The sequence below is a fragment of the Myxocyprinus asiaticus genome, chromosome 37 (genome assembly GCF_019703515.2).
Source record: "Myxocyprinus asiaticus isolate MX2 ecotype Aquarium Trade chromosome 37, UBuf_Myxa_2, whole genome shotgun sequence".
Taxonomy (NCBI): domain Eukaryota; kingdom Metazoa; phylum Chordata; class Actinopteri; order Cypriniformes; family Catostomidae; genus Myxocyprinus; species Myxocyprinus asiaticus.
In genome coordinates this window covers 31,698,884-31,726,750 of record NC_059380.1, presented here as the reverse complement: position 1 = coordinate 31,726,750, position 27,867 = coordinate 31,698,884, and the positions used below count along the sequence as shown (strand labels likewise).

At 39.2% G+C, this 27,867-nt stretch overlaps 1 protein-coding gene across 1 annotated transcript in view; it reads left to right on the top strand.

Moving 5' to 3' along the window:
- The window catches only part of mmp19 (matrix metallopeptidase 19), a 58,722-nt gene that overhangs the window by 14,696 nt on the left and 16,159 nt on the right, over positions 1-27,867 (top strand). Inside the window, exons 2-4 of the mRNA XM_051676645.1 lie at positions 13,743-13,834; positions 14,024-14,157; positions 14,952-15,161. Coding sequence (XP_051532605.1) covers positions 13,743-13,834; positions 14,024-14,157; positions 14,952-15,161 — 436 coding nt within the window. The remainder of the gene's footprint in view (positions 1-13,742; positions 13,835-14,023; positions 14,158-14,951; positions 15,162-27,867) is intronic.

Genomic DNA, 27,867 nt, shown 5'->3' with positions numbered 1-27,867 from the left:
AATATTTTTTTATTTAATACTGCTCTTCACAATCTACATTACAGATAATTACATAAAGTATAGTATGCATATAGTAGTGTGTTGTCTTCTTGAGAATCAATGAATGCTTTCACCTTGTGTAATATTTGTGAACAAGTCCCTCAATTGTCCTAAGTGTCAAAAGCTTGATCTTATATATATATATGTGTGTGTGTGTGTGTGTGTGTGTGGGTAGGTTTAAGTGGTTTACGAGGACTTTTTTTTGGGTTACAAACTGGTAATTACAAGGGTATTATGCTATAAATGTGGTTTATGAGGACATTTCTAGTGTCCCCGTAATTCAAATCGCTTAAAAAAAACATGCTAAACGATGTTTTATAGAAAATGTAAAAATGCAAAAAGGTTTCTGTGAGGGTTAGGTTTAGAGGTAGGGTTAGGGGATAGAATCTATAGTTTGTACAGTATAAAAATAATTATGTCTATGGAGAGTCCTCATAATGATAGCTGCACCAACATGTGTGTGTGTGTGTGTGTGTGTGTGTGTGTGTGTGTAAATATATATATATATATATATATATATATTGTAATTGTATATAATATAATATATATAAATTGTTTTACAATATTGCCTTAGTATTTTACTGTTACCAGATGGCCCAGACACAGAGACTACAAGAGTGCAAATTGAATGAAATCCCAGATGCAGTTTATTATGTTACTCCAATCCCAATCAATAATTACCAGGATAAATAAAATGGTACACAGTACGGGACTTTTAATTGTAAAGAAGCCTGAAATACACATGGGCCTCTTATTTTGAAATGTCTGCACTCCCAGTTGTGAGCTCACTGACGGATGATTCGCTGAGAAAGTGAATCTGATTCAAACTGCTAACCTAAGCTCCTGAGTTCAAACCCTCGGTTCTTTTCGAATGATTCATGAAAAAGATCCGGTTCAAGGGAATCATTTGGTCACGACTCTCTCGCGCTGGGTTTGTTGTTGGTGCGGTGCAGCGAGCTCATCAGAAACAGAATAGGTGAAAAGCGGGTCGAGACACATTGGTGCTCTAAAGATGTATTCAATAACTCACAAGATGATATCTGATGAAACCGAATGTGAACGCACACAACCCGACTGTCGCCAATGGCGACTAGATTTTAAATTATAGTCGCAATAAATTGTTTTTGGTCGCATTTGCGACCATTTTAATCACAATCTGGAGCCCTAAAGATGCGCGGATTGACGGTCTCAGACACTGAGGCAACTGCATTCCAAATTGGGGAGAAAAAAGGGGAGAAAAATAATAATAAATTATGGGCGCCGAAATGAAAACTCGCCACTTACGGAGGATGTGTGAACCCCACGTAAGCAGTGGCAGCCCAAGAGTCACTTGCTTTATTATAGCTGCACTGATCTCTTAGTAGGCTAATCCTAGTTTACTGTATTTTTTCATGTCTGCAGTAATATGACAATTTGTTCTTTGTTGAACGAATGATAGATTTGTAAGATTTCTACAAATATTATATGAGTAAAATCATTTTTGCAGGCTCACATAACATATAAGCATATTGCAACATTCAACATTTCCTTATGTTGTCCTTAATTTGATATGTTTCCTTTTGTTTCTTAGTTTTCCAACATTTGCAGTATTTTAAGATAACATCTAGAAGGGAGCTATATACAGTCATACAGTCAATATCATAATGTCTGCTATATGTAAAATGCATTCCATAAAACAAGGCTGATGGTGCTAAATTATGTTGCTCTTTTGCTGATGCTTAAATTTAATTTTAAAAGATTGTCTCTTAAACGATGTACTTGGTGTTTTATGCACAGCAGTAAGCAATTTCATGAGTTATCAATGTAGAAAAACACAAAAGCTGTGTACCCAATTGAGCTGATAATATAGTTTTAAAGTGTTTTCTTTGTTGTAGTTCTAGTTCTATAAAAGCGTTACACAGAGTTTAAACACAAAAGTTCATAAAATACATAGTTTTAAAAGTTAGAGGTCTACATATGTTTATTATAGAAATATACACTACCGGTCAAAAGTGTATAATCACTTACTCATTCTTTATTATTATTTTTTCCACATTTTAGAATAATAGTCATGTCATCAAAACTATGGAATAACACAAATGGAGCTATGGGAATTATGTTGTGACAAAAAACAAAAACAAAAAAATCCAACATACATCAGAACAATTTTATATTTTGGCATCTTCAAAGTAGACACCCTTTGCCTAGAATTTTCAGAAATGTACTCTTGGCATTTTAATCAACCAATTTCCTGAGGTATCATCCAGGTATGCTTTTTAAACAGTATTAAAGGAGTTCCCATATACACACAACAAAAACTGTTGTGTTTAACTAGTAGTTACTATTACATTTGAAAATATTTGAAACATTTTGACAAACAATTTGAAATTCAAAGGAGTAGTGAAATTATCCATATGTTAGAGGGTCACACACATGTTTTATGGAAGTATATACTATATGGCCAAATGTTTGTGGACAGCTGAACACCAACATTCATACAGTATGTGATTTTTGAACATTTAATTTCAGAATTGTTTTTTGAAGTTGTTGTAGGTTGTTTGTCCGATTCCCCATAAATTTGGTATACATCATGCACACACCCTCTTGACAAACGTGATGAAAAATGTTTAACTCTAAGTTGTTCAAAAGACATAAGTTACCATGCATTTGCATGTGGCCCATTACGATTAATTACATAATTTCTGTGTGGATCTCACTTTGTGCAAGGGGCATTGTCATACTGGAACAGAAAAGGACTATTTCCAAACTGTTACCACATAGTTGGAAGCAAATAATTTTTTGAATTATTTGTATGTTTTGGCATTAAGATTTGTCTTCACAGGAATTAATGGAATAGCGTAACATGTTAAGTGAAAGGAGATGTCCACAAACCTTTAGCTATATAGATATCTAATGTTACCAATGCACAAAACTGTAATTATGTTATATAACATATATGCAAAGCCTAAATAAATGTACCCTAAATTTATGCTTGAGCAAACTATCCATTTTCATACCTACAATGATGACCATATATATAATGGTTGGACAAGATGGGGTTGAGGCAAGCAACAGGGAATCCAAATTAGTGGGACAGTCCCTTTCCAGAGTTCTTTTTTTTTTTTTTTTTTTTTGCTGGTCTGTGTAATGTCGTTCCAAGTTCATTTACATATCTGTAGTCCAATTGCCAGCAATTACCTGGTGACACAGAAAATAGTAATATAAGTTCAAGGTTAGTGCAAAATAATGTGTAATGCAAGAAAAACATACAGGGACTCCTAGTAATACTATAATCTGGTAGGACAAGACACTAACCACACAGTGGCCATTCTCATTCTCAGTGACATTTTAAATGAATTTGAAAAATGTATCAATTGGTACAAAATATTACTTACAGTATAGCAATATCATGAAGTGATATAACCAGACACCTACCCAGTTATGACTAGTGGCAAGAACAAAGGTGACATTGACAGGTCTTTTGATTATAGATGTTGCTCCCAGTTGAACTATGTCTGGTGAGAGGAGATGTTGGGTTTGTAGAAGAGATATACAATTGATGTATGGCCATTGACAAGAGTCTGGGTGACAAATGCAGATATACAGGCAGTAATTACCTGATGACAGTAAATATTAATAAGGTAGTATAAAATTGTGTTGTAAAAAGATAAAATAAGATAACATTATCATGATCTTTATTAGACAAGGCACTTACCAAACTATGGCCATTTAAGAGTCTAGGTTTCATTGGCAGATCTTTTGAATATAGAAGTTCCTTTCAGAAAAGCTGTGTGGCTGGTCAAAGTAGATGCTGGATTTCCAGAAGAGACATATGGCTCCCTATCTGTCACTCACTTGACGTTGTGTCGATGTAGTGACACTAGGGGTCACTCTTGGGAGCCCGAGACACCTCTGGTCTTTGATAAAAGGCCAATGAAAATTGGCGAGTGGTATTTTCGTACCACTCCTCCGGACATACGGGTATAAAAGGAGCTTGTATGCAACCACTCATTCAGATTTTCTCTTCGGAGCTGAACGGTCGATGCTCACTGAGCTGAATTCCCACGGCTGTTCATTCACCTCTGCTGGATCTGACGGCGCATTTCAGTGGCTTCTCCCCCCTTTGCACTGGTGCACTGCAGAGAACGCCCCTGGGTGCTTCGGCAGAAATAAAAGAGTATATTTCTCTAAAAGAGTATATTTCTCTAAAAGAGCGGCACACACGGAACGTCTTTTTAAAGATGCCTTTCCGTTTGTGTGTTATTCCTGGTTGCGCTCATTATCTCTCGCCCTCTGACTGCCACGATCACTGTCTTTCGTGTCTGGGTGCTGCTCACACGGAGACAGCGTTCGTGCATGGGTCATGTACTCATTGCGAGAACATGTCCATGGCAACGATGCGGTCGCGGCTTACCTTCGTAAGAAAGCAAGCCACCCCAGAGGCTCCCCGCCTCGGTACTTCTACCCATGGGTATGAGGCCAGCGTGGCTAGCACTGGGGGCGATTTGTGGACCCCAATGTGACCACCTCCACCGGGTATCCCCCCACGGACCTCCCATTCCCCAGCATGCTCATCTGCCCCGATCGGGCTTCCGGATGAGTCCGCCGGCTCGTCTCATGGCGAGTTCGACCTTTTATTCGGAGCCCGCAAAGGTGATGAGCTCTCGAGCACAGCATCGGAGAGCGGGCTCGTCCAGTCGGACGCGGAAGCCTCAGCTGGGCTCCTCCCTTCGGGTGCGGTCGCCCAGTCACAGGCTGACGCGAAGATGATGACATGCTTTCCCGGGCAGCCGCGAGCGTCGGGCTAGAGTGGAATCCTCCACTGTCCCCTGAACCCTCGTGGCTCGGTGATTGGTTCCTGGGCTTGCAACGCCGCTCACAGCCATGCCCCACCCCCGTTCCTTTCTTCCCGGAAGTGCATGAAGAGCTGACAAGGTCGTGGGAGGCACCTTTTACTGCCCGGTCCCAATCTTTCAGCTTCCCCGCTTTCACTACCCTCGATGGTGGAGCGGCCAAGGGCTATTCGGCAATCCCCCAGTGGATAAGGCGCTCGCGGTGCACCTATGCCCGCAGAGCGCCGCCACCTGGCGTGGGCGCCCAAAGCTCCCATCCAAGGCCTGTAGGTTTATGTCGTCCCTGACGGCCAAAGCCTACAGTGCCGCTGGACAAGCCGCCTCCGCCCTGCACGCCATGGCTCTCCTGCAAGTCCACCAAGCCAAGGCGCTAAAAGAACTGCACAAGGGTAGTTCCGCCCCGGGATTGATGCAGGAGCTGCGCTCGGTGACCGACCTCACTCTCCGGGTGACGAAGGTCACGGCGCGGTCTCTCGGGCGGGTGATGTCCACCTTGGTGGTCCAGGAGTGGCACCTTTGGCTCAACCTGGTCAAGATGGGAGAGGCCGACAAGGCACGGTTCCTTGCTGCCCCCATTTCCCAGGTTGGCCAGTGTCAAGGACTTTGTCCAGCAGTTCTCAGTTGTGAAGCAGCAGACGGAGGTTATCCAGCACATCCTGCCACGGTGCAGCTCAAGATCCTGCACCCCGTCTGCTCGTCGCCAAGGGCGTCCCCCTGCGGTGATTGCACCGGCTCTGCTGCAGCCCGCCCCTGCGGCCCGGCCCCAGCGTGGAGCCCACCGCAGAGCCCACCACAGGAAGCAGACGCCACCCGTCTTGTGGCCACCAAGAACCCACGAAAGGCTTTGAAGCGCCCTGAGATGGGCAACCCAGGGATGATGAAACCCGCTGCTCTGGAGCTGGTAAGCAGACCACTCCATCCCCCGGTGGAGGGCCGGGAGGAGAATCTTTTGTTACCTTTGCATTTAATTGCACCGCATGTCTAAGTAGCTGCGGTACCCAAGAGTTCAGTAAGAGCGGTTCCCTTGTTCCCTGGGTCAGATGCCCGGTGTGCACGGCCGTCATCATGACCACCGTCCACCACTCCATTTTGGCAGGTTTGGTGCTCCAGTGGTGGTCTTCCCGCACCTGAGCACCCAGCTGTGGCACAAATCCACCCCTGATGTGACAGTTTCCACGGGACACGAGGACAGGCCTCTTCCTCCCCTGTCCCAGGCTGTTCCGGGGGTGGTCACAAGGAGCCAGGTAAGTACTTCGATGGCCCTGAACTCAGCATGGCCATGACATGGTGTGGCACCCCAGGCTCCGCCTCGCCACGAGGCCCCACCCACCGGTACGTCCGATGAGATTGTCCCTCCGGCCAAGATGAAGAAGGGTTTTTACAGCCCCTACTTCGTTGTACCGAAAAAGGTGGTCGGTTGCGGCCAATCTTGGACCTGCGAGTACTGAACCGGGCTTTACACAGACTCCCGTTAAAGATGCTGATGCAAAGACGCACTCTAGCGAGCGTCCGGCATCAAGATTGGTTTGCAGCGGTAGACCTGAAGGACGCGTACTTCCACGTCTCGATTCTACCTCGACACAGACCCTTCCTGTGGTTTGCATTCGAGGGTCGGGCGTATCAGTACAAGGTCCTCCCTTTCGGTCTGTCCTTGTCCCCTCACGTCTTCACGAAGGTCTCAGAGGCAGCCCTTGCCCCGCTAAGGGAAGTGGGCATTCGCATCCTCAACTATCTCAATGATTGGCTAATCCTAGCTCACTCTCGGGATGTGTTGTGTGCACACAGGGACCTGGTGCTCTGGCACCTCAGCCGACTAGGGCTTCGGGTCAGCTGGGAAAAGAGCAAGCTTCTCCTGGTTCAGAGCATCTCTTTTCTCAGATTGGAGTTGGACTCAGTCTCGTTGACGGTGCGCCTCACGAACGAGCGTGCACAGTCGGTGCTGACCTGTTTGAAGGCATTCAGACAGAAAACAGCAGTTCCAATGAAACTCTTTCAGAGGCTCCTGGGGCATATGGCATCCTCAGCGGTGGCCACTCCACTCGGGTTGATGCATATGAGACCGCTTCAGCACTGGCTTCAGACTCAAGTCCCAAGATGGGCATGGCACCGCAGGACACATCGCGTGGCCATCATGCCGATCTGTCACCACCTCTTCAGCCCTTGGACCGACCTCACATTCCTATGGGCAGGCGTTCCCCTAGAGCAGGTCTCCAGGCAGTGGTTACGCCTCTCTAACAGACATTTGCAGAGCAGCGGGCTGGGCAGCTCCCAACACCTTGCGAGGTTCTGCAATCTCCGGGTGGAACCAGTTTCATCCCGTGTAGTGGCATGCACAAGCAGGTAAGTCCGGGACAGCCGGCCGGGTGTATTACTTGCGCATAGCGCCTTTCACCTCCCCTGAGCTGAAGACGTGCGCCGTTGACTCCCAGTAGTGTTCACAAACCGTGTTCCCTGGTTGATTTCCTCCGAGCCCTGTGGCAGACGAGTTTGCGGAGAAACTCGCTGCAGGCTCAGTACACGTGCTAACTAAGCCCTGTACTGGGGTAGGTGCTCCGCATGTGGTGGTTCGCCGTAGGTAACCCCATGCGACGTATATCTTCCGCTAATTCGTTTCCTTGTTGGTAAACTGCATCTTCCTTGAGCAGAGGCCCCAGTCACCATGCTTGAAGTAACTCCTCCCCCGTAGGGTAGGACCTACCATGGGACTTCTCCACATGGCATACTTCCGACAAAGCTCGGCAAGACCATGTGATGTATTTCCATTTAAATACCCCACTTTCTCTCTGGGCGGGGTGTGGTCTCCGCGGTGTCTTCCCCTTGGGAGGGACACCCCCGACTAGACCTGGTGGCCCCAGTCGGTTAATTCCCTTTTTTTTGGGAGAGGGAAAAAAAGGGGGATAAGAGGCCACGACTGGGCTAGCCCATCTCTATCTTTTGGGTAGTCGACTTGTCCCCAAAGAGCCGTTTGACACTCATAACATTGTTGGGGGAGGTTACGTGTCGGCCTGGTACGCTGGCTACGAGGCACACAGTGGTCTGCCCGTCACACACCGTCAGTTCACGTAACACAGTTCAGCCAGTTGTGGCGTTTCGTATAGGGACCCCTAGTGTCACTACATCGACACAACGTTGAGTGAGTGACAGATAGGGAACGTCCTGGTTACTTGCGTAACCTCTGTTTCCTGATGGAGGGAACGAGACGTTGTGTCCCTCCTGCCACAATGCTGAACTACCCGCTGAAATGGCCGGGACCTTGTCTCAGCTCCTCAGCACAAAATCTGAATGAGTGGTTGCATACCAGCTCCTTTTATACCCGTATGTCCGGGGGAATGGTATGCAAATACCACTCGCCAATTTTCATTGGCATTATAACAGTCAGGAATGTAAAAAATACCAAATCTGTGTGATACCTCACTTGATGCTTCTGAAAATTAAGGCACTTTAACATTGTTTTAGTTGTTTTCAGATTGGCTTGACTCGTCCCACACCGTTGGGCATAGACCCACGAATTAGGTGTCAAATCAACCGGACTATTTACGACACCTGTGCTATAACTTTTCTAAGGGATGGGGGGTACAGTGCTCCCCCTGGGGGGCAAAAAAATGAAACATTGATGCCGGTGTCTCGGGCTCCAAAGAGTGACCCCTAGTGTCATTATGTTGACACAACATCTCATTCCCTCCATCAGGGAATGGAGGGTACACAAGTAACCATGACGTTTTCATTGTGGGTATGAAAAAGTATAGCAGTATAACACAGCAGAGTCGTATTGTTGATACTTCAAGTTTATAATTCCAAGTAACATTTTTAAAACATTGCACTGAAAAATAGTGGATAAACTTGACAGTTTTTTGAAAGATGTTTAAATGGTCTAAAATGGGGAAAACAAATTAAATGTAAACATAAAAAAATAATCATAAAGCAAATACATATTTACATTATTTAATAAAATGGACATGACCCCATAACATATGACACCAAGTATGTTACTCAATACCCAATATACCCACAGGGCTGTCCATGTATAGTTTGCTACCTGTGAAATGTTTGCTCCGCCCCTTCGTTTTCCGGCTATTTTGAATTGTTTGAAAAAAAATTCAAAAAGAACTCGTTCTAGGCCGTTCGGAAACAAACCAGTGCAGATAGATTCAGCAGCATCCCAATATGAAAAGTTATCAAAGAAATTTTGAATATTGATTCGTCAAACAGTATGCCAAAATGTACGTTGTGGGCAGGGCCACTTTTACTAAAATGGTTATAACTCTTGAATGGAATGAAATATTACCACAAAATGTGGTACACTTATGTATGAGGTCATTCTGAGGACACACACAAAAAGATGCACACCTCTGCCTCTTGTTGCCGCTATAATAATATAAAAATGTCTCTATCTATGGAACCATTGGCCCCATTGACTTTTGCATGCAGTTTCTTTGTCAAAGGTGACATCAAGGTCTATGAGGAGAGTTGTACTGTATATCTTAAAAACATGGCCGCCATTGACGAATGAACTTTTAGCAGCTATTTGAAATAGTCCTAGTCCATTTGCCTGATTGGAACCAAACCAGTGCAGAAAGATCCCAATATGTAAAGTTATCAAAGGAATTTTGAAATTCTGATTTATCTTCAAACGCCAAAACGTTCATAATGGGCATGTCCATTTTACTAAAACGGATATAACTTTTGAACAGATTGAGATATTGAGATATTATCACCAAATTTGGTACACGTACAGTGCATCTGGAAAGTATTCACAGCTCTTCACTTTTTCCACATTTTGTTATGTTACAGCCTTATTCCAAAATGGATTAAATTCATTATTTCCTCAAAATTCTACAAACAATACCCCATAATGACAACGTGAAAGAAGTTTGTTTGAAATCTTTGCAAATTTATTAAAAAAAAAAAAAATCACGTACATAAGTATTCACAGCCTTTGCTCAAGTCTTTTTGAGTATGATGCTACAAGCTTGGCACACATATTTTTGGGTAGTTTCACCCATTCTTCTTTGCAGGACCTCTCAAGCTCCATCAGGTTGGATGGGGAGCGTCGGTGCACAGCCATTTTCAGATCTCTCCAGAGATGTTCAATTGGGTTCAAGTCTGGACTCTGGCTGGGGCACTCAAGGACATTCACAGAGTTGTCCCATAGCCACTCCTTTGTTATCTTGGCTGTGTGCTTAGGGTCATTGTCCTGTTGGAAGATGAACCTTTGCCCCAGTCTGAGGTCCAGAGCGCTCTGGAGCAGGTTTTCATCAAGGATGTCTCTGTATATTGCTGCATTCATCTTTCCCTCGATCCTGACTAGTCTCCCAGTTCCTGCCACTGAAAAACATCCCCACAGCATGATGCTGCCACCACCATTCTTCACTGTAGGGATGATATTGGCCAGGTGATGAGCGATGCCTGGTTTCTTCCAGGCATGACGCTTGCCATTCCGGTCAAAGAGTTCAATCTTTGTTTCTCATGGTCTGAGAGTCCTTCAGGTGCCTTTTGGCAAACTCCAGGCGGGCTGTCATGTGCCTTTTACTGAGGAGTGGCTTCTGTCTGGCCACTCTACCATACAGGCCTGATTGGTGGAGTGCTGCAGAGATGGTTGTTCTTCTGGAAGGTTCTCCTCTCTCCACAGAGACGCTGTGCTATAACTTTTCTAAGGGATGGGGGGTACAGTGCTCCCCCTGGGGGGCAAAAAAACATATAGAAAATCCCATAGATTTGCATTGTGACAAACTTTGACGGATCATATCTCCGGATCAGAGTTTCGTAGAGAAATGTGGGTGGACTCATTTCATACGGCCTAGCAAGCAGTTTTGGAGCATTACATGAGATTGGGCCCAAACCAGCCCAAAAATGCCCCATAGGCATACTATGGCAAGGGTATTGCCCATGAAATCAATTGTTTTTTCCTACTTTGACAAGACAATGAATTTTGTGGGATTATATCTCCCAATCAGAATGTCGTAGAGACATGGGGCAGGCTCATTTCGCTCGGGCTACCAATCAGTCTTTAAGTATCATCTTGGAAATGGCATAGCCACGGCCTTGAAACCATTTACAGAACATAATGTCATAGACACTTGGGGATTGGATCTTTTGAGTCAGGTTAGTAATCAACCAATAAGAATCTCTCTGGTCTCTGGCTAGCCACACCCTAGTAACCATTTAGAGCACCTTAGCACCAACACTGACTTCCATTCAAAAAGGCTGAGTATGAAATCTTTGGATCAGAATGTCCTAGAGACATGAGGGTTGGCTTGTTTTAATTGGGTGAACAATCAGACTTTAGGTATCATCATGTAAACTATTTAGCCACGCCCTAGCAACCATTTAGAGCACCCTAGCAACCAAACCCTATTGACTTCCATTCAAAAAGGCTGAGAGTGATATCTTTGATTTGGTAATTTCCGGTTTCGATCATTTGACTCACGATAGCAAGAAGCCTTTTGAGTATCACCTTGGTAACTGCCTAGCAACCAGATGGGGTTACCCTAGCATCCATGTAACAAATCACATATCTTTGCACCAGAACATCATAGACACTTCTGGTTCCTTTAATTTGACTCAAGGTAGCAAGGTGTCTTTTGAGTATCACTTTGGTAACTGCCTAGCAACTAGATGGGGTTATCCTAGCAACCATGTAACAAATTTCATAGCTCCATACGAGAACATCATAAAGACTTCCGGTTTAATTCATTTGACTCAGGGTAGGAAAGAGCCTATTGAATATCACATTGGTATCTGCCTAGCAACCAGATGGGGTTACCTTTGCATCCATGTAACAAATCACATATCTCTGCACCAGAACATCGTAGACACTTCTGGTTTCTTTAATTTGACTCAAGGTTGAAAGGTGTCTTTTCAGTATCACCTTGGTAACTGCCTATCAACCAGATGGGGTTACCTTAGCAGCCATGTAACAAATTACATAGCTCCGCACGAGAACATTGTAGCGACTTCCGGTTTCATTCATTTGTCTCAGGGTAGCAAGGAGCCTATTGAATATCACCTTGGTATCTGCCTAGCAACCAGATGGGGTTACCCTAGCAACCATGTAACAAATAACATATCTCTGCACCAGAACATCATAAAGACTTCCGGTTTCATTCATTTGACTCAGGGTAGCAAGAAGCCTATTGAGTATCACCTTGGTAACTGCCAAGCAACCAGATGGGGTTACCATAGCAACCATATAACAAATCACATATCTCTGCACCAGAACATTGTTTAGACATCAGGTTTAGTTCATCTGACTCAGGGTAGCAAGGAGCCTTTTTATTATCACCTGCATTAGGCAATATTTACACTGATTTTGCCGTGACGCCATCTGACCAGCTTAAAATACGGGACAAATCAACTTTTCATCTTTAAAGACGGGACGATCCCATATTTTACTGGATGGGTGGCAACCCTATTCTCAGTCCAGCCTGCAGTGCAGTGTGTCTGTCTGTGATTCTGTGGTTATTGGTCAAGAGCTCTTTTTATTAATGTGACCAAACTTTATCCCAAAATATTTTGAAACTAAAATTACACACATACTGGGCAATGGCTCAGAATAAACTCTTGAGATTTTAGATGACCAAATAGTGCCACAGACTCGGAGACAAGTGTTAAGACAGTATATTTAGCACAAGATTGTCCTGGCTCCAGAAAACTAAATGTCAACATTCAAACTTAACGTTTAATGGTTTACGTTGTCACTATGGGATAGGCTTTTCATAAAACACTAAAATATTCATGAAACAGCAAAAACATTAATTGTAACATACAAAAATATCAAGTCATTGTTTTGGCCAGCAAAAATATTATGAAATTACAACATGAAAAACAAATGACACTTTACCCCAATAAAAATGTGACAAGAATAAAAACAACCAGATATTCAGTTTATCTTTCAGTCTTAACGCTGCTTCAACACCTGGATTTTACATTGGACATCAAGTGCCAAATGAAACCAAAATGGTTTATTATACAAGAGAAAATAGAAATGTTATGCTCTTGACAGATAGGAATTCACTGCACGAAACACAATGTGGTTAGCACAAACCATGTTTATCCTTGTTGCAACTGAACCTGTATTTAATGTAGTCTGGGTTATATTTGTTTTACCGTGCATAATTTTGTTCATGCTTTTTGAGAATGAGTGCATGTAATGCTAGATGTTTATATTTTCATCTGCATAATTTGGCTACTGTAACTTCTACTATCTACAAAAGAGTTTAATTGGACGTCCTTACTGTGAACAACAAAAGATATGGGAAGTGTTTTCTACTCCATTTCAAAAGTTGAAAAGCATGTGTATTTGGCTATCTTAGTATACATGCACTATTGGTTTGTATTGGTTTCCCCTGCTTTCTGCTACCCAATCAGAACAGACCAGCAACCCATTTTTGGGTCACAACCCACAAGTTTGAGAACCACTGTATTAATGTATGCCTGAGTGGATTCTTGTGTACCCAAGAGCTGTTATGGTGGGTGATCAAACAATATTATTTACTGAAACATTTATATGATATTGTAAATATATTTTGAAGAATAAATTATTCTTATTTAAGAGGGGTTACTTAACTAGGTGTTTGAAGCCAACATACAAAACCACTGCCAGAGAAAACAAGCATTTAAAAGCATTACTATACTTTTTTACTGAGATATCCATAGCTCTTGAGACAACTAGCCCTGGTCCCCTATTGCCAAACCTTGTCTTCACAATAACTTCGTCTTCACAATCTATCATAACATAGCGGAGTTTACTTATGTCTTTTTAAAATAACATTTATTTTATCGCATTTAATATTCAAATTGCATGTATTTTCATGTTTTAATCATCAATATTATTTGGAGTAATTGAAGAGAGTGCATGTATATCCCTCATAGGCCTACCTGAGGCGGTTTGGATATCTTGATACTCCACTGAACCCAGAAGCTCACAATGATTCCAGTGAGTCCTCTGTGATTGAGGCTCTCAGGTAAAATCATTTTCATAATTTGCATGTATCCTTAATTGAAGAGATCTTTATCAATAACCAAAGCTCAATTGCTCTGCAGTTTCTAAAGTTAGTATGTATATGTCCTAACATAATTGTTTAGGAGCACAGTCCATTCGATTTCATTATAATCTCTATAGCATCTACTGTTAAATGTTGCTTTTGTAAAAGTCTCTTTCAGAGGGTGTCAGGGCTTTCAGTCACTGGAAAACTCGACAGGGCTACACTTCTGAAAATGAGGCAGCCGCGGTGCGGTGTTGAGGACCCATTCAACCAAAAGTCTTTCAAATACCGGCGGTTTGGTGGTGGGTGATCAAACAATATTATTTACTGAAAATCTTTTAAACTATAGCCTGACCATCTTTGTATAAGCTCTTAGAAACAACATAAAAAATTAGCAAATTTGGCAAAACGTATTGATAAACAATTGATTAACAATTTGCTGCATTTACGCCTATTCCAGAAAATGCTTTGTGTTGCCATATAACTTACAGGCAAGTGATTCATTTTAAATTATGTTTTGTCTTTCATGTGGATTAGCTTCCACATGTTGTATAGTTCCTTCTTCATCTTATTAGCAAGCCCAGACGGAATCTGCGGGAGCAGAACCCTGCATAAAGCTCCGCAGACTTCCGACAATTGCAACATCTGTCATTCACAAAAGTTCTGCAAATCCCCCACAACTTGCATTTTTGGTTATTAAATAGTTTGGCTAATTTGATGATGCTTTCATCTACGAATAAGAATAAAGTACTCTCAGCTCCATTAATACATTTTATTCATTGTGTAAATCCCTTCCACAGATTTCCCCTCAAAATCAGCACAGAAAAAAAAAAAAAAAAAATTCAGCAGATACCATCTTGGCCTGCTTTTAGTACCTCTCAGCTGATAAATTAACAATGCATAATTTAAACATGAAGTTATTCAAAAACAAACCCACAGCATAGCAGTATATTTCTATTAAGTCAATCCACACCTGAAGATTCAGAATATGTCAATTTGATAAGATGTTGACATTACCAAGTCATGCTTCAACTCTGACGTTCATTTAGAGAAAATAGCTACATTGGCTTTTTTATTGTTTCTTTCTTTTTTGTAGGTTTTTGGCATAAGGAAAACTTAACATATCGCATTAACAACTACACGCCAGATATGGGGAAAACCGCGACACAGATAGCCATACGCTTTGCATTTAAGTACTGGAGTGATGTCACTCCACTCAACTTTAAAGAGGTTGACTATGGGCATGCTGATATTAGGATCTCATTTCACAAAAGAGATGGCTGTCCCTCACCGTTTGATGGCCCTGGTAAGTGATTCTCACCAAGTTAATGTGAAATACTGAAATTCTCACACAGTTGTTATTTTGTTTTTTGTGACAAGGCTTGTCAAAAGAAGTGCAAGGACAGGACGAGTGTTGTCAATTTTGTAATAAGCAGGGTACGCGAGCACTGTACCCACTGCAACCCATTTTTCTAACTGCGTGAACTCTGTATGGATAGTCTGCGCATGTGCCTGGAATGTTTGCACTAATTAATTGGTCCACAAGATGGCAACACTCATAGTTGGACCGTTAATTACGAAGTAGCAGCCTGATCTCATTAATATACATAGCTATTTGTACGTTAATATTTGTAACATTTAAACGTACAAGTTTGTACATTTGGGTAGACACTAACACGTACAAAATAAACATTTGAAAGCATCTAAAACGTAAACATTTTTACGTATTTACAGCTTTAGAAACAAAACATATTGACTTATCCATTACAACTATATTTGAATACACGAATCGATTATAAATATATTTGTAAATTTTTACTCTTTTATAGATATTTTAGATCCCTTTACCCTACCCAGCCTCTAAACATAACCACATTTCAACAATATAAAAACATGTAACAAGTAGATTAATGTACAGTAGCAATTATATTTGTTACAATATATTAATTTATATATATATATATTACAGCCGCTAATCCCACACCTACTCCTAAACCTAACCATAAACATTTATTAAGCATATAAAACACGTAAAAGGCAGATACATTTAATCACAATAATTTATTCAGAAAAATTGCAAAATTCAGTGCAAAAGTAAGGGTGATGCGCTGCATCCAGTGTGCTCCCTGATGGCATACAATAGCTTTGTGTAAGGTGGAGAGTAGAATTTAAATTATTAATCGCTGTAAATCTTCTCCTGATGCACTCCATAACGGCGCTGTCATATCTTATTAAAACATACACATCTTGGAATACAGCATGTCGCAAACTGTCATGAGCATTCGACATCACTGTCGTAAAACCGTTGGTTGAAATGCTTGAGGCAGCAGTTTTTTAATTTAGAAAACGAAACCAACGCGGGTTGACGGTTACAGCGTAGTGATGGGAAGATCGGATTATTTTACTGACTTGATCTTTAAGTCTCGTTCAACAAAATGAACGAATCTTTTTTCAAATCATTTCATTCATCATGTGACAGTCACATAGGCTCTACAGGAAACAGAATTGATTAGTTCACCTCCAGAGACGGTCTTCGGGTACGGGGGAGGGGCAAGATGGCGCTCTTTTGCAGCTCATAGAAATGTATGTGCAATTCTTGATCAAATTTATCCTCATGTGATTATACATATTCTTAAAAGTTCCTAATTTGAGAACGGGAAGATCCCTTACATTTTAAGTGATTTGTCTTGAGGATGTCTTTTTATTTTACACTTTTTTGAAAATTAGCATGCTAATTGCTAAGTGGAGTTCTCTTCTCAAATGGAAGACGTAGCAGTAAAACGTGAGCATGACTAAGCAAAGACTTCTGGTGAAGAGGATACAATTACATATTTAGCGGCATTCCCAGAGACTCCGACCAAGAGTTCCCACTCGAAAATGCGACATAAAGTCATGAAGCCATCAAACGCAGTTCTCTTGGAGGCAGTTGAGAGGTTGGTGAAAAAACAGGACGATTTTTTGGAGAAGTTATTGGCGATCGAAAAATCTGTGTCCTGTTACTCTGGCCGTATTGATGAACACGGAGTTAAAATTGATTTGGTCTCTGACAAGGCTGACTGTGCCATCACCAATTCTAACAAGATGAAGGATCGAATTGTATCCTTAATGACTGAAAACAAGCAACTCTGGGAAAAGTTGGACGAACTGGAGACATACAAGAGACGTTGGAATGTACGGATTGCTGGTATCCAAGAAGTGGAGGGTGAAAATGTAAAAATGGTCGTGATGGAAATATTGGCTCTTGTTTCACCTGGCCTCGCTGATGTTCTCAAAACCTCGATTGACGTTGCCCATAGGCTTGGAAATAAAGGGTTCGCTCAACCTCATCGAGTACAGTTCATCTCCCTCACGCACCGTGACCGCATCTTGACTGACGCAAAGCACCCGGAAATTCTCAAGCAAAAGAACATTAGGACAGTTCTTAAGGGGGGGGGGGGTGTAATGAGGCTCCTGATTTATGTTTGGATCGTTTTCCACCTAAAAGTGACGCTAACATTAATAAAATAATTAGTAATATTTGCTCTAATCTCTCTTTGGTAGATATTTACAGATTCATTCATATGGACATTTCCTCTTCCTTGGTTTAAATCTGACATGTCACAAAAATCCCACATTGATCTTTGGTTGGTATCTGATAGCCTAGTCCCTTTTGCTAAATCCTGAAATATTTCTCATGCACCGTTAACTGACCATGCTGGTATTGATCTAGACATTTCTGAATTTACCCTTGGTTCCCTAAGGAAGCCACGGTATTGGATATCAAATACTTCCCTGTTACAAAACCATAATTACTGTTCGGGCATAAAAAGCATAATTGAAACTTTTAAAACAAATACTAATATCTCTCAGACTTTAAATTGGGAATTGTATAAATATGAATGTCGTAAATTTTCTATACAATTTAGCAAAAATCTTTCAAAATCAAAGGAATCACAATACACAACATTATTAAAAGAAATTAAATATATTGCATGTCTGACTTCTAGTGCAGTAGACAAATTATATTTGTTAAGAGAAAAATTAAACTCTTTTTACACGGAAAAGGCTAAAGGGGCCTTTATTAGATCCAGGGCCAAATGGTTAGAATCAGGTGAAAAAAAACTCTGCATACTTATTTAAATTAGGAAAAAAAGAGGTGAACAGAAAAAAATTTCCTCCCTGTATATTGATAATACTCTCATTTCAGAGGAGAATAGAATCTCAAAGTATGTCTCAGATTTCTATCAACGATTATACATGTCTTCTTTTAACCCTGATATTAGTGATATTTTCTTAACAAGATACAACCCTTTATTCCCTCTATAGGTATAAATAGCACAAACCTTTGCGAAAAGGAGATGTCACTGAAAGAACGAGATGACATTGTTAAAAAAAACTCCTTTTAATAAAAGCCCAGGGCCTGATGGTTTATGATGGATATATTTTTTTGGGAAGATATCAGAGTGTTTATTTTGGATATGTTTAAGGAATGTCCGGAAAATGGTGAGCTTTCAGAGTCAATGAAGCAGGGCCTAATTACATTGATTCCAAAACCTAATAAAGATATTTTGCATTTAGATAATTGGCACCCTATTACACTGCTTAATTCAGATTACAAATTATTAGCATCTATATATGCCAGTAGATTAAAACCATGCTTGGAGGAAATTATATCAGTCACCCAATCAGGTTTCATGAGAGGAAGAAACATTTCAAATAATATTCGATTGGTTTTAGACCTTTTAGATTATCCAGAACTAGTTAATGATGAGGCTCTTATTTTATTTCTAGATTTTTATAAGGCATCTGATATGGTAGAACACAACTTTGTTTCAGGCTTTAAAGTGTTTTGATTTTGGCCCAGGATTTATAAATATGGTACAAACATTTTATAATAAAATTTCTAGTAATGTATCCTTGTCTAATGGTACTTCTCCTCGGTTTATTCTTCGAAGAGGTATTAGACAAGGTTGCCCTATATCCCCCTTTTTATTTTTATTAGTAGCTGAAACATTAAATCTCTACACTATACATTGCTCTAAAATTAAAGGCATTGAGATAGGAGATCACAATTTAATTATTACTCAACTTGCAGATGATACCTGTTTATTTTTAAAGAACAAAAACCAAGTCCCCATTATTCTGGAGGCAATAAAATTGTTCTCTGATGCCTCAGAGGTCAAACAGGCGGTTCGATATTTAGGAATTTTGATTAGCAAATCGACCTCTGAAAGAGTCAAAGATAATTTTTTGCAAAAAAAAAAAAAAAAACTAGAAATATTTTTAACTGTTGGCTCCAAAAAGACGTACCTATTCAGGGTCGTGTATTGGTTTCCAAGGCTAAAGGGATTTCAAGACTGGTATATCCTGCATTGTCCCTCTTTGTAGATTCTAAGATGTGTGCGGCAATTGACACTATTTTATATAGATTTATCTGGAGAAATAAGACAGAGTATGTTAAAAGGAAAACAATTATTAGAAGTTTCTCAGAGGGAGGGTTGAGTGTGTTAGACTTTAGTACTACTAACAGTAACTTTAAAATGAATTGGATCAAACATTGTCTCAATGGGAATAATAGTGCATGATTTTTTTGTCCCCTGATTAATCTTTAATAGATGTGGTGGACTTAAGTTTCTATTTTCTTGTAATTTCAAATGTACCAAACTCCCCTTTAAACTGGCCAACTTCCATAAACAAGCTTTGGATGCATGGAAATTACTCTAAGCACAATTTTTCTCCACACTCATGCATAATTTGGAACAATCAACATATATTACTCAAAAACAAGACTATTTTCAAGATAGACTGGTTTAACAAAGGATAAATATTTGTTTCAGATTTATTAAATCATTCTGGTAAAATCTATAGTTACAATGAATTAATTAATACTTTTGGAATAAATGTACCTCAAAAAGAATACTTAAAATTTGTTTGTTGTATTTCCCCAAAACTACTTCATCTCATAAAAAATTCAAAGATGTATATTTCTATAACTGGTTCACTTCCAGGTCTCATGGTTGGGGGCATTGACATCAGGGAATTTTTTTTTTAATAATGTATTTATTAGAAAGATATTAACCAAAGATAAAAGTCTCCCTCCTAGCGGTGTTATAAAATGGAAATGTGATTGTCCATCTGTTTTTGTGGTTAGATGTTAATAAATATGTAATTCCTAGCTAAATTAAATAAATCCAATTTAAAATAATACATCGATATTACCCCTGCAATGCCTTCATTAGCAAATTTAAGGATGATCTTTCACCATTATGTTGTTTCTGCAAAGAGGAAGCAATCTTACACTTATTTTTTTTTTAATTGTAGGCATACAAAATCATTTTGGTCTCAAATCTCTTTAAATGTTTTTGAGATTTTTCACAAAATTATTCAAATAACTGTTTCAATGGTCTTGTTTTTGGAATGTGATAGCGATTTATTGGACATTAACAACACAAAGTTTTTTCTTTGTTTGGGAAATATCACATCCACATAGCAAAGTGTATGTCAAATGTGCCAAATATTAGACTTTTCTACAATGACCTTAAGATTTTTTTACATGCTTTAAAGAACAATAGAAAAGCTGATGATACATCTTTTCTGTTGAAAATGATTATTGATAGAGATTCATAATTGTACTTTGGTGCTATAAGTCAGAAGTATATTGTATGATGTATATGTATATTAAGCTGTACATTATTTATGTATTTGTATTCCCCTGTTATATGTTCCAATAAAAATAAATAAATAAACGGTCTTCGTGTACGAGTCTTTCGTTCATTTAGCACGTGACAGCCTTATATATGATTAGAATTGATTAGTTCACCCGAGTCGGTCTTCGGAGTTCGGATCTGAGTCGTCGTTCATTTGACACGTGACTTCCAGGCTCAGCACTCATACACGAGTGACAAATACTGGTCTTTTTTCATTATTTTTTCTTTACAGCTCACAGTCAGTGTGTTGCAGTTGTTTGTATCATGATCAGTACAAGTCAGTATGTCAATAAATGACTTCTTAAAATCATAAGAACTGTCATGATGAATTATTTTCATGTATTTAATGCAGGAAGTGTTGACATGATATTTTATCCCAAGTGTAAAAATAATTAATTAATAATTAATGCTATTCCCAACAAGAACATAAGAATAAATAAATAATACAATGAGGGGATGCATCATGAATTAAAAATAAATTACAGTTTATTTAAAATCAACTCAATAAACAAGTAAATAATATGGGATTTCCTTGTAGCTCTTGTAGTCTATATTTTCTGACGAGAAGATAAAAGTCATACAAAGTTTAAAACATTAATCTTTATTACCAGATTCAATGGGATGGGGAAAATGACAGAATCATGACAGAAATAATCACAAAGTTATGAATTGCAAGAAATAAAGAAGCTAAAATTAGTGACTAGAAACACTTCGTGTGACTGTAAGTGCAAAAATAAAGCACCTCAATCTGCTTGTTGGGAGCATTAAGAAGTATTAAGTAACTTCTGTTTGCAATACAGAGACTTTGTGGCTGTCAATGAACGAGTTGTACCCTTAGACCAACTCATAAGGTGAACTAATCATTTCTGTTTCCTGTACAGAGCTGTCCCCACGCCAAATGAATGAAACACGAGCACGGATTTTGCACATGCACGGCTGAGACAAAGTTAATCACTCTCTGAGACTACTCGTTCTTCCGAGTCATATAAAAGATTCGTTCAAAATGATGGAGATGGAGATCATTGGACAAAAGGCTTGAATTTGGGTCTGTTCTTCACAGAAAGTAGTCTGAAGATTTGGATTATAGCTAACAAATGTATGGATAAAATTTGATATTGTTTTATGGTGCTTTTTGTGGTTTATTTTGTTTTTTGGCATATTCTGAAAACTCCTTTTGTGTCCCATGGCAAACAAAATTAAAACTAAATGCTTAATAATTTATTACAGAGTTTTTATTCATTTAAATATTTTAAAATTTAGTCTTGGTTAAAGTGATGTAATCCTTTAAAACTTTGTGTAGAGCAGCAGAAATCACACAGAACTGAAACCATTAAAATATCATATTATAATGTCAACTGCATTAAATAAATGTGGTGGCATTTAAATAATCTCATTGATTATAAATTCAATGTAATTAATTGATTAAATCTATGAATTATTCAATATTAATTCATTCAAACAGTACACGTAAACATTTGTACGTTTCTATAGGTGTTAATATGTACAATGATGACGTTTAGATGCTGTCAATACATCAGTATTGTACATTTCAGTGTCTATGCAAACGTAAGAGAATGTATGTTTGCTAGAACCAAACTTTATTGAAGAATACATACGAATTCTCATGAGATCACGTTGGAAGTAGTGGTAGAAGATGACATACTGTGGTGCTTTTCATTTCTTAAACTGTGCATCCTAGGTTTCTTTCCTTGCTTCCTTTCCTCGCTTCTTAGCTCCACCCTCTTAGGAAATGAAGAAAGGTTGCAAGGAAAGGAAACAGGGAGGAGGAATCAAAGCAAGACGGATTTGTTAAATGAAATGTCCTACTTACGCAAGTGTCACTTCAGAGCGCTGTCTCTGTGCAGCTGCATTACCTCAGGGCGCTTGAAATTATGTTGTTGAAACTTTATTAATTGATGTTTTCATAATAAATAAAAATATTTCAAGATGCACTGTTGGAGAATGTGACAATTATGGTTTATTTAAACCGCAAAGGTGAAACATGCATTAAAACTGTTGTCAGATTTGAAGGGGGAGGAGAATTTATGCGTGCGTCAGGTGCTTCGACCAAAAAGTTCAGGCCAGTGGCATTCACGCATTAACCCAATCATTGGGTGCGTCTCATTTCTGAAATTCTGCATCCTTTTTTCCTTGCTCCACCCACGTAGGAAACAAGTAAAGGATGGAAGGAAAGGAAACGATGACAGAGGAATCGAAGGAAGATATTTTTGTAAAATGGAATGTCCTGCTCACTCACGCGTCACTTCAGAGCACTGTCTCTGCGCAGCTGCATTACATCTGAGCTTTTTCCATTATTCTGTTGAAATTTGATAAATTGATATTTTCATTATAAAACCTAATAATTCAAGATCACAGTTAAAGTATGTGAAAATTATGGTTTATTTAAACCGCAAAGGTGAAGCATGAATTAAAACTGTTGTGTGAGATGTGAAAGGGGAAGGAGAATTTGTGCGTGTGTCAGGTGCTTCTACCAAAAAGTCTTCCAGATAGGAAGGTCCTGTGTTTCATCACTCAAGCGTCTTCAGTAAGCTTCCTCAATCCTCGCATCCTCGTGAATTGATATATCCTTCATGATGGCGGACTTTGATCGGTTTCCGGGTCACGTGCTCGAGGTCAGAGGAGCAAGGAAACGAGGAAGCAAAATTTAGGAAATGAGAAGCACCCATTGTCTTATACCCTTATTGCACCAACAGCCAAAAATTTGCTGGCCTCGAACCACGAATCGCTAACGTCAGAGGCTGTTGAGCTGGATAATGTCAGCATCAAAGCTTTCAAAACACTAGCAGCTCAGAAAACAAAATTAGATCACTCTCATTCCAATGAGGCTATTTACACTGTAAACACCCGATGCGGCGATGAGACGTGAGTTCAGTTGACGGGCATCCTGTATCGTGCAGCAACCATTATATTTACCTTGTTTAATAAAATATTTGTAACAAATGTCATAAGTATGAATTGATTTTGAATTTTATTCGTTATAACTTATATTTGTTGCATCAAAAGCAGATTGTGACAGCATAAATAAACTACTCTGAAATAAACTATTTTGGATGATAAAATATGCTCTCAAAACTCCTAAGACTTTTAAACCCCATTCTCTTTTTTTCCATATGTCTAAAATAAATTAATGTTATTTCCAAATATCATATGTCATTATTTATGTCTTAACTGAGGGAAGCAGTGTAGATTGCTTGGAATATTTTTTGGTTCCCAGGTCAACTTTAGGACTGCACATTGATGATATCAGAGGAATCCAAGCCATATATGGTGAGATATTCAGTTGAAATTCTTGAAGAAATGAAGATTTGCCAATGCATAAAACTAGCTTAATGTTATTTCCAGATATCATGTGCATGAATTTATTGCTATGAATTGATATGTCATATCGTAGGGAAACTGTCAGTTTTTTCTACTTTTTCTACCTCGGAACCCGATTCTTTTATGCTTTTTCTCTCTTACCTTGCTATCGCAGCAGCGTCATCTTTCACCCATTTTAACAAGAGTAAAATTGCTACGCAGTGACACGATCAGAGAAAAAAGTAATTTTATTGATAGTAAACCATAGCAGAGACATAGCAACAATACCCATTTCCATCATTTTAATTCGTCATTTTCAAAAATACCAAAATTGGTCCACTCTATGATTAAAATGTCCATTCTGTTTGTCAAAAAATTTCCATGGAAAATCCCCGAATCCCCATATAATAATTACTATCTGTTCTCAGCCACAAGGTTCCATAGGTTATGCATGTAAAATAAAATAAAAAAAAAATGTCCTCAAACATGACTATTGTTGACTGATATTTTAATATTCTTAAATATTTCCTCCCGACTGCATTTTTTCATCAAACCCCCTGTTCAACTGCACATCCAGGGGGCTCGGACATGTCATTCAAGTTGAGATGAGCCTCCCTCCCCGGCTTCGCTCACCGTGAGTTAGACCCTGGAGCACACGCGCTCCCAGTGCTTTTTGTTCAGATTGCATTGGGAGCAGGTGTGCTTCAGGCTTCACTGATGGTGATCGAAGCCGGGGAGAGCGAGGCTCCCCGGCTTGAAGCAGTGGCTAAAGACCCTGGGTGAACAGCAGAGCAAAAGTCAATTTACATTTGTATGGGGAAAAATGAACAGAAGCATCTTTGCAATGTTCTTTTCACATTGTTTATAAAATGCATAAATATATATGGAATGCATTATAATATATTCACAAATTATAAAAAAAAAAAAAAAATGATATCTTCATGTATATTTGGTTTGTGTGGTATTTTATTTACATTGAAATATAAACAAATTGTGTGTTTTGAACCACTTTGATAATTATACTATAATTATCATACGATTATACTACAATGTGGCCTTTTTTTTGGAAGTACACACATAAATCATTATGGAACAAAGAGTTTTGGTCATATCGACTTCAAAATTGTGTCAGAACTTCATCAGACTTGTGGCATTGTATCAGATGTGTTTTTGGGGCACTGCGCATAGTCTTGCATTTAAAAAAAAAAGTATTTTATAAATAATAACTGCGGTCACTATTCAAAATATTTAAATAGCTCTAACAAATTTTTTTTATACTACAATGATACATTTTTACTACTTTTGTCTACTTTCAAACGAGCCCAAGATTGTGTTTGTAGACCAAAGGGTTCAAGAACTGGAAGAGTTTTACTTTGGGTATGTCGTTTTCCAGCTCATGCACAAAAAGAGGCCGGATGTTAAGAGGTTAAACTTTGGCCACAACAGCACGCCAAGCTTCGCATGGTGATCGATCAGAAGGCTTTTGGCTCTGCATTTCAGAATCTCCAGTGCTTTTGCTCGAGCAGTGTAGATTTCAATAAAGCCAGCAGGTGGATACTGGGATAGTTTCAGCTTATCGCTTTCCCTTTTGAATTGGGTCAAAAACTGAACTAGTGTTTGAAGAATCTCTTTTGAGATGAGGCTTATTTTGTGTGTTTTTCCGCTTGTCATAAGAATTCTTTGCACATTGTCAAAAGCACCGAGTATTAATTCCACCATTATGAGCTTAGTGTTCCAACGAGTCTCACAATCATGTTTGAGGGTGCGTGTCAGTTGGAGCTGCAAACCAGAATACTTAAAAAATGTCATTGACTTGCACTGATTAATACATGCATTCACAGACTGTAATTAATCTTACTCCTCCTCCTCCTCCTCCTCCTCCTCCTCACCTCCCTACTTGAAAGTGTGTTTCAGCACAGTGTTGAGAATGTGCGCATTGCAGCATCTGTGTGTCCAACTGTTGAGAGCAGCCTGCACATTAGCACCTTGACCGCTAACAAACACAAGTTTGTGTACTTCAGCCTGTGACATTCTGAAATCATCCAACTGTTTCAACAGTTCTGTTTTTATGTTTGCAACTGTCTTTGAGTCAAATGGTATGCACAGGTGCATATTACCCGGCTCTGACACGTCCAGTGTTCATCTATGAAGTGGAGAGTTATGCATGTGTAGCTGACCTTTCGAAAATCGACAGTCCACATGTCAGTAGATGCTCCACAAGCAAATGGCTTAGCAATAGCCTGCTTGACTTTGGGTAAAAGCTCTCCTCTCAAGCTTACGCACCTCTCCAGAGTGACCCGAGAAACAGTGAATCACGAGAGAAGAATATCTTTCACATCACAATGGCTGTGTAGCTCCAATCTCGACCAAACTCTGTGCTAGCTGGCGTAATGCACTCGTTTCAAACATTCGATATGGTCTCAGATCTTTTGCACAGACTCGAATACAGTTTCTTTTTATACAGGGTAGATACCCCACTTGTCCTCACAAACAAACTTATGGAGCTTTGCATCGATTTCTTGTGTCGACACGATCTCTGGTGCTTCAGCAAATGAGATGTGCCAGTTTTAGACGAATCAAATCTTAAAACGCTATTGTAGTCTACGCGTTAACACTTTCTATGAAGCATATATTTATAATGCAAAATAAGGGTGTTTTTAACACATTATAATGCATGCATAATGCCATATAATAAACCTTATAATATGTTGTATTGTCTCATAAATTATTGTAACAGCCGTTATACTATGATATAATACTTACCTATTTGTGGTTATAACTTTTAAGATTACGATGCATTATAACACGCAATGAAACCTGTATTTATTCTTAATGCATTATAATGTATGCCTAATGCCTTATAATAAATGTTATTGTGACTTCGTACATTCTCAGAATGCAAATGAGTAAAAATCCATAATTTATAGTGCCAGTGCCTAGCCTTTAGTGGAGCTGTTACTTTATTCATTTTTGAGGGTTTCTTCTGAGGCCAATGTTCATTTAATGTAAGCAAGTTTAAGCTAATAACTCTTTTACATCTGAAAAAAATGTTCTGTGATTTTGTTGATTTTATTACATATTTTATATTTTCTAAGTATTACAATAAAAATGTTCAAAGCAAACGTGTTTTATAACCACTTCATAATATCTTATGGCTGTTTAAAAGAAGACCTACTGTAGCTTTTATTACTTAATTTAAAGCAGACTAAGACCACTTATAAATGATTATGACCACATTATAAAGCCTTTTGGATGTTTACAAGACATTGCATTTGTCATTTGACATAAAGTGGTAATAGACCACCATAAGTTGTAGGAAGATATTGTGCAGGTTTTTATCTTAAATAAACAATGTTACAATATGAAACTTCTAATACATTATAACTTTGAGTCCTATAAAACATTATAACTTAAAATAAATGTGGTGTTGATCGTGTATTATAATGCTCTGTAATCTTAAAAGTTATAACCATAAAAAGTAAGTATTATATCATATTATAACTGTTGTTACAATTATTTACAACAGTAAGATGTTAAGAATACCCTTATAATGCATTATAAATACAGGCTTCAGAAGTGTTACCGAATTATTTAATATGCATTTGTTTTAAACAATACAATATTGTTATACACCCGAAACTAATAACGGAAAGTTGGCACATTTTAAAATAATTAGGGTCTTCTCAGGTCCATTCAGTAAAAGCACATTTATTTAAAATTACCCGAGACCCGTGGCTCCTTATGTCAGTCCTGACCCGTGTCCGAGGCACTAGTCAAAGTTTTGGACTTAGGGTTTTCGGATCCAAGTGGACCCGTGAAGACCTCTACTGCGCACTGCTGGAAAAATCTTCAGTTAAAGTACTGGAATGGGTGATGGGCGAGAACGCAGTTAGTGGGTCCAAATACGCCACTAAATACACTACACTGGTCGTGCTGTATGTTTTTAATTCATCAGAAAGAACTAAATCGGTAACCTGTTGAAATCTGTGACTAGAGGCCATTAGAGTA